This window comes from Rutidosis leptorrhynchoides, chromosome 6 (assembly GCF_046630445.1).
Source record: "Rutidosis leptorrhynchoides isolate AG116_Rl617_1_P2 chromosome 6, CSIRO_AGI_Rlap_v1, whole genome shotgun sequence".
Lineage (NCBI taxonomy): Eukaryota > Viridiplantae > Streptophyta > Magnoliopsida > Asterales > Asteraceae > Rutidosis > Rutidosis leptorrhynchoides.
Window position 1 is genome coordinate 281,303,993 of NC_092338.1, and position 7,785 is coordinate 281,311,777.

The following is a 7,785-nucleotide window of genomic DNA, read 5'->3' on the forward strand; positions in this document are numbered from 1 at the left end:
ATATTTAATACATATAGCATAACAAAATTAATATTTTTATTTATTTTAAATATATAAAATGAATATATGAACCATATAGATTATTAATATAAAAATGGTATAACTAATAAATTTATATATAAATTTGCTCTATTACAATTATGTGTGTTAATATATATAAATGATATAGGTTCGTGAATCCGAGGCCAACCCTGCATTGTTCAATATACTCATATGTATTTTTACTACAAAATACATTAGGTGAGTTTCATTTGCCCTTTTTACTCTTTACATTTTTGGGCTGAGAATACATGCAAATGCTTTATTAACTGTTTTACTATTTTTTATATGCGTGAGTTTCATTACTCCCCTTTTTAATGCTTTTACAATATATATTTTTAGGACTGAGAATGCATGCGCTTTTATAAATGTTTTACGAAATAGACACAAGTAATCGAAACTACATTATATGGTTGAATGATCGAAATCGAATATGCCCCTTTTTATTAAGTCTGGTAATCTAAGAATTAGGGAACAGACACCCTAATTTACGCGAATCCTAAAGATAGATCTATCGGGCCCAACAAGCCCCATCCAAAGTACCGGATGCTTTAGTACTTCGAAATTTATATCATGTCCGAAGGAGGATCCCGGAATGATGGGGATATTCTTATATGTATATTGTGAATGTCGGTTACCAGGTGTTCAATCCATATGAATAATATTTTTGTCTCTATGCATGGGACGTATGTTTATGAGAAATGGAAATATGAAATCTTGTGGTCTATTAAAATTATGTAATGATTATTTATGTTAAACTAATGAACTCACCAACCTTTTGGTTGACACTTTAAAGCATGTTTATTCTCAGGTATGAAAGAAATCTTCCGCTGTGCATTAGCTCATATTAGAGACATTACTTGGAGTCATTCATGGCATATTTCAAAAGACGTTGCATTCGAGTCGTTGAGTTCATCAAGATTATTATTAAGTCAATTATAGTTAAATGTATTATGAAATGATATGCATGTCGTCAACTTTCAATGAAATGAAAGTTTATCTTTTAAAAACGAATGCAATGTTTGTAAAATGTATCATATAGAGGTCAAGTACCTCGCGATGTAATCAACTGTTGTGATTCGTTTATAATCGATATGGACTTCGTCCGGATGGATTAGGACGGGTCCTTTCACGGTACACCCAACACTTTGACATGTTCTTTGTTATACGATTTATTAAGTTCTGTCATGGTATCGGAGCTTAGGTAAGCGGTTTTACAAAACGAGTCCGAGTCAGGCCCCCATGTGTGTGCCGCCGTCGCTATAAAGAGATCGATTCAGGTCATTATCGTGCCACTATCTCTACAACCATTCCACGCCTCGATGCGAGGGAGCGTGTTAAGAAGTTATCTCACATCGGCCATGGGACAAAACAAATGTATGCATATAAGTCTAAGGGGAAGTCTCTCTATCACCAATTGGTTTTCGAAAAGGATGGACTCTTGAAGTTATTAAATTATGTCACCTTAGAACATTTCAGGTATTTACTTAATTTATGAAGTGATCCCAGGGAGGTTTTATCGACCCGTATTTCAGGATTTCGGCACTCTCCATCTACCTTTGGAGATGGTTTAAGGATCAAGTCCCTGTAATGCGGTTCGTGTTTCCGCCCAAAAACGTGTGTGTACGTGAAAAATGATCATGATCGGGTGGTTAAGTTATTTCGCTGTCAGTGATTCCAAATATTCTGAACCCAAAACAACGTAGGTGCGCCGCACCTATAAAATGGTGTGCTGCACCATTTACTTGGAGACAGGTGCGCCGTACTTAAGGTCATGTGCGCCACGCCATATAACATGGAAATGTTAGTTCAGGTTCTGATCTGGTTTTCTCAATTTCGGTGATTTGGTGCGCCGCACCTAAGGCAGGTGCGCCACACCATTAGTTTGCACTTCAAAAATGACTTGAATTCATAACTAAACTTGCACATTCAATGTCGCTTTGTGCTTTCAACTTGCCCTGCAGCTTGATTCACTTATAAGGCTAGATCTTTGGTCAATTTTGCACCAAGAGAAGCTTTTAGCCTTGAACCAACATATATGCACAGTTCTAACACTTTGAGGCAAATCGAAGCAAGAGTGAGCAAATATCTCGATGATAAAAATGTATAATTCGAGGGATATCGGGCGGGTTATGGGTTTTGAACCCTTTAAATATATTTCTTAGATTTTTTGTGTGTTAACTTTTGTGATTAGTTGAATTTTATATTTTTATAACATGCAGATTTGTTCGTACTTTGTAAGTATTCAACGAGCGATGTACATGGCCTAAAAAAGTTAACACGTTGACGGGTACACTGCTCTCGACGGATAAGGAAAAATTATGGTGGACACGTCACAAATATAAGGGATCCATAGATGTTGTACATAAGTGTCATTCTTATACACATTTGATAAAAACTTATGAGTTATTATGATAGTTTACACAATCTATATGGTCGACGTGGATGTAGCTTCTTCGGACATGGAGAGTTTCAGTTGTAACGTGTGGGTGTTAGAAATCTCTGAGTTGAGTTGTTTACATCGAGTGTTAAACGATGCATTTGATTAATGGTTAATTGAATCTGCCAGTCGTTTGTGCTTTCAAGTAATCCGTTATTGAGGCGTTCGTCGATAACCTTTGAGGGAAAAAATCATGCGCGAGAACAAAGGCAACGTTATCTTCTGTTTTGGTTCCAAATTTGGTGACGGTTGAAGTGGACTCGGTGTCTCAAGAATCAGGTCCGAATGTTAATTACTCCGGGTCAAATTTCGATGGTGGATTCAAGAATGTGGTTGATGGTACTACTGTTTCCAACCTCGGATCAAAGAAGAAAGAGATGAATTCGATTTCTATGAAGGGTATTGACAAGGGTGACTTACGTGATGAATCGTAGAAGTTGATTTAGTTAATCCCGGTGGGTTTGTTGAAGATATTTCGAGTGCTCTCCCTTCGGGTTCGGCGAACAAAGATCTTGTCAATTTTGTTGGTCCTTCTAATTATTCGGTTAGAAATAGGAAATATAAAAGAATGGCTTTAATTTCTAAGTCAAAGTGGATCGATAACGTGTACACGCTTAGGGATGAAGAGGATTCGGACAAGTCATTGATGATGGGAATGAGTTCGCAAGTCGGGAAGAAAAAGATCTTGGAGTGTCCGACAATAATGGTCATGGGTAATTGAAGAGGATCTATTCATTGATATTTTGAAAGTCTTGCGAAGGAAGACTCACTCCCTACCCCCGTGTCAGGTGTTTGGATTAGTATCTAGTGGACTAAGGTATCATCTTATGCAATTGAAAATCGGGGAGGCAAGAGATTGAATCGTTTGAAGGTTGACGGTGTGGTTGTTAAACCGATCATAAAGACTCAGAAATGTAAGGGTAAAGGAAAGCGGTTGTCGGGTGATTTTAAGTGATTTTGGTTCGTTTTTATGATTGTAGTCTTTGGATTGTTTTGTTATTTTTTAGATTGGATGTGGTTTGTTGTTTATATCCTATGTACGTTCTAGTTTTTCAATTGCCCAAGCCTCGGGATTAGTTAGTTTAGGCTTTTTTGTTTAGTTTTAGGATACATGTACTACTTCCGAGCCTTGGCTGCGTTTGCATCGATTATATTGTGTTCATCTTTTTCATCGATTGATGAAAAAACTTAATTATATGTTATCATTATTTTAACAAAAAAAAAAAAAAAAAACAAAAAACAAAATTACAACAATAACTCATATGTAAGTCCTGCAAAAAACGAGTTAGTAACTAATTACTGAAGATAGTAACCTTACAATTGATTTGGATTATTATTGAGTATTTATTTATACTTATATAATATTTTATAACCACCTATTTAAATTTTTACTATTGTTCAATCATTGATTTTAACACTTATGTATTTGTTATACTCTCTCCGTCTTAAATTGATTTTTCATGAACAAAAAAACAATCATTTAAAAAATGACTATAATATGTACTTTTTATTAAATTTTCAGTTTTATCCCTTATTTTTTTTCTGTCTTTTTGTCTTACCTATATGAAGCAAAGAATTTTTTTTATCACATTATTTTTATCTATTTATAAAATTGAATAATTAATTTAGTACATACTTAATGAATCATATAATAATAATAATAATAATAATAATAATAATAATAATAATAATAATAATAATAATAATAATAATAATAATAATAATTGTTATTATTAAATTAGTTTGTAATATTAAATATTTACAAGTTTTAACTATGGCAAGTACTAAAACTGTAAATATTCTCTATTTCTAAATAAGTCGCAGAAGGTACCCAAACCTTCAACTCTTATTCTCATCGTCTCAAAACTTGGTATTCGTATAATTGTCTTTGTATGTGTTGTGTGTATCTGTATAGTTGATTACATACACCGCAACCCTATGGTAGTTCCCTACACAACCATGATTCAAATTCTTTTTGCTCTGATATTTGCCGAGATGGCATTGATTGTAATTTTCGTATTTAAAACCCCATTAAGGAAGTTAGTGATCATGGGTTTGGATCGGGTCAAGCGTGGTCAGGCCCCACTTGTTGTGAAAGGAGTTGGATCAACGATATTTGTTGTCATGATGTCAAGTGTTTATAGTTGGTTGCAGATCCGTAACCGCCGGGATAACGATGGTGACGGCGACGGTGAAATCACTCCCACCGATCAGATTCTTGCCGCTAGACATCTTCTAGAAGCTTCTCTTATGGGTACTGATTTTAATTTTATTTATAAGTATGTTTTTGTGTAATTAATTTTTTTAATGTGGAATTGGCATCAGGAATTAAGTTTTGATGGATTCAATTTTGCTAATGTGAGTTTATTAGGATACAATTATGTTTTATTTGGAGTTAGAGAATTAGGGCAAGAATTTAAGATGATTAGGTTTTAAGAAATTAAGAATGTTATTCATTTTTTTATTGTTAAGGTTAATTCGATCTGAATTTGGCAAAGGAAGATTGTTTTCTAACGTAAAATGGGGTCTGAGTAGAGGTGGCAATATCGGCAGGTGGTTTGGGTTGGGCAATTGCGTCATAAGGCGTAACTGATCGGGTCATAACGCATGTGGGTCAAAATTCAAAACGGTTCTTTCGAAAAACACAACTACTAAAAAGTGAATACGTAAACAATTTTTACAAAATCGTTAAAGATCAACCAATTTTTATTTGCAGGATTTTCATTGTTTCTTGCACTAATGATAGACAGACTGCACCATTATATTAGAGAGCTCCGTATAAGAAGAAAAAATATGGAATCCATCAAGAAACAAAGCCGGATAATTGAAACTGGCAAAAGTGGAAGCCAAGATGAAGTGAAAGCTTTAGAGGGCGAACTAAAGACTCTTAAAGAAAAAGTTACACATCTTGAGTCAGAACTTGATGAAAAGACAAAAGAAGCAAATGATGCCGAAGCCAATGCAACTGCTTTGAGAAAACAATCTGAAGGGTTTCTTCTTGAATATGATCGTTTGCTTGAGGACAACCAAAACCTTAGAGCCCAATTGCAGTCCTCAGATCAAAGATTCTCAAAACATTGACTCCGAGTTTCAACCTATATTTTATTACGCTGGTTTCCTAATCTAATATACTTTTTTTGTTGTTTTTGGTTTTTGAAATTTTGTGCATCTTGTATGCATTCACCCCACATATTTGTTTGGTTTCATGAGAAAAGTGATGGTAGAAACTAGTTATAGGTTATAAGGAAATGAAATACCATCTGGTTTGTACAAGGAAAGATTTTTGATACTTCACTTACAAATGGAAGTTTACATTGTTTTTTTTTTTTTTTTTTGTTTTGGGAAAAGTAGTTTAGTGATGTACTATTTTAAGTTTGAGTTGATTTGAGTGTTGAGCTTAAACAGTAATGGCCTACTCACAACAGGCTCATTTGTGGCTCATTTGATCGGTAATTGTATGTTTGCAGACTATGTATTTAAATCCCTTTTCTACTCGAAAATTATTCCATATATATAGAGGGAGTGTGTATTCTTCAGTTTAATGCACAACTGTTCATCCAATTGTTTGTCAACATGTCTTAAAACCTGCAACATATTAAGGTTTACATTTGTCTACACTTATTTTTCATTACAGAAGCTGAGAATGGGGTTGCGAAGAAGTGAGTCCATCTTCAACGTCGAACAGACCAGCAGAAACAGGAAAACAAGAACAGATATCACTGACAAAAACAGGGCCAAACCCATTGGTATCGCCCCTTTTGCCTCTTGAGCGTATGCAGTCGAAGTCAGCGCAAGGAACGAAAGAGGAAAGGAGAAAGCCCACCATGCTACACTGAATCTCTTCACGGATTTCTTGAAAAGCACCGGTCGACTCGCCTATTTTGATATCAAAAACAGAAATTTCAGATATGTTTTCAAACAATTGCAGTAAAAGTTCGTTATGTACAACCAAAGTGTCATTGACCCAGCAGTATCAAGGTGACCCTCTGACCTTGAGGTCATGAGTTCACGTCCTGGGGGTATTTGTGTAGAAAATTGTGTTGGGTGTATGCCTTTTGCCTTAAAAAGTTAATTATTAAGTACCAACAAAGCTAACATAGTAACATACCAATGATGCAAATAGAAACAAGGATAGAAAGAAGAGCATCTTGCACAACACATCGAAGTCTCCATTAATCGACCTCCAAGCTAACGCCGCCATGCTTGGTGTTGCAACAAAAAGGAAGAAGACGGGTCGAAGCCTAGAAGGGATATGATTATTACCCGATAAACGCTGGTAAAGAGTGATAAAGATCACCAAATAATGTGTCATCCCTAATGTAAATAAGCAAATACCACTTTCGCCCCATCCCATTTTAACCGCGACATGGGCTCCTACCATATTCCCAATCACGGACAACTGACTTGTAGGATTAGCCACCATCGATAGAAACCTTTTCTCTGTTGTGAACCATTGCCCGTATATCTTAACATCAAGAGCAATCACAGGGACAATAAGCGGCCACCAAACGTATTCACACGAGTACTTATTTTCAAAAATGAATGATGGTGAGGATTGAAGTAACAAAAGCCATGAAATACAAGGTGCAAAAAGGTAATTGACTCCTACATGATGATGGAATTCAGCTTTCACCATGTTGAAGTGAAAAATGCATTTTAGAATGTAAAGGATAGTGAGAGACACGAAGATACATAACGTTAGACACCAAATAAGGAAGTACGCGGTCGCAGGTAACTTGGCGAACAAGTTATTGAATGTTGGTGGAATATCTGTTTTTTCACTAAGAATTTTCCATAATAAAGCTTGACTACCAAATGATATGCAGATCCTAAAGTAACCTGCATTGATCCTAGTTATAATGGCTGCTTGTTGTGATGGCTTTGAGTGGTTTTCTTGATTCTTAACGATGGAGGGGTTGTTCGTGGGTTGCTTGATGATCGAAGAGTCGATAATGACTTCCAATTCCATTTCGGGTTGAACCATGGTTGGAACTTGAACAGGATTGGAGGTTAATAAATATGGGAACTACTTATGGTTAGAATACTGTATATGAAAAGCTTAAATAAGAGAAACGATGTTTGGTGCATGTAATGAGACAAAAATGGACGTAAGAAAATTGGGTTTGCAAAGTAATAACGCACTTGATACTATTCAAAAGCAAAATCACTTTGATCCACTCAATGTATATACATATATAATGCATATGCGTACGTGAAATTGCATTATCAGAAGGGCCGGATATTGGAGTGTGGCTTACATGACCCAATATATATAGGGCCCAAAAATATTATTCTAATATTAAATA

The 7,785-nt window shown here is 35.4% G+C and overlaps 2 protein-coding genes across 2 annotated transcripts; one reads left to right on the top strand and one right to left on the bottom strand.

The window, feature by feature from the left end:
• The first annotated feature begins 4,318 nt into the window (after window positions 1–4,318).
• LOC139855480 (uncharacterized) lies at window positions 4,319–5,958 on the top strand. The gene is made up of 2 exons (XM_071844705.1): window positions 4,319–4,733; window positions 5,196–5,958. The coding sequence occupies exons 1-2, from the start codon at window positions 4,418–4,420 to the stop codon at window positions 5,558–5,560; spliced, it is 681 nt and encodes a 226-aa protein (XP_071700806.1). The 5' UTR covers window positions 4,319–4,417; the 3' UTR covers window positions 5,561–5,958.
• Window positions 5,959–6,097: 139 nt separating this feature from the next.
• On the bottom strand, window positions 6,098–7,463 carry LOC139854512 (S-type anion channel SLAH1-like). The gene is made up of 2 exons (XM_071843812.1): window positions 6,588–7,463; window positions 6,098–6,355 (listed from the first exon to the last, which is right to left on the bottom strand). The coding sequence occupies exons 1-2, from the start codon at window positions 7,461–7,463 to the stop codon at window positions 6,098–6,100; spliced, it is 1,134 nt and encodes a 377-aa protein (XP_071699913.1).
• Between the last annotated feature and the right edge of the window lie 322 nt (window positions 7,464–7,785).

Bases quoted from the DNA above. Each gene is read 5' to 3' on its own strand.
- LOC139855480 (XM_071844705.1), top strand. From the start codon at position 4,418: ATGGTAGTTCCCTACACAACCATGATTCAAATTCTTTTTGCTCTGATA. The intron at 4,734-5,195 runs GTACTGATTTTA...TTTTATTTGCAG, and splicing joins TCTAGAAGCTTCTCTTATGG to GATTTTCATTGTTTCTTGCA.
- LOC139854512 (XM_071843812.1), bottom strand. From the start codon at position 7,463: ATGGTTCAACCCGAAATGGAATTGGAAGTCATTATCGACTCTTCGATC. The intron at 6,356-6,587 runs GTATGTTACTAT...ATATCAAAATAG, and splicing joins TGTTTCTATTTGCATCATTG to GCGAGTCGACCGGTGCTTTT.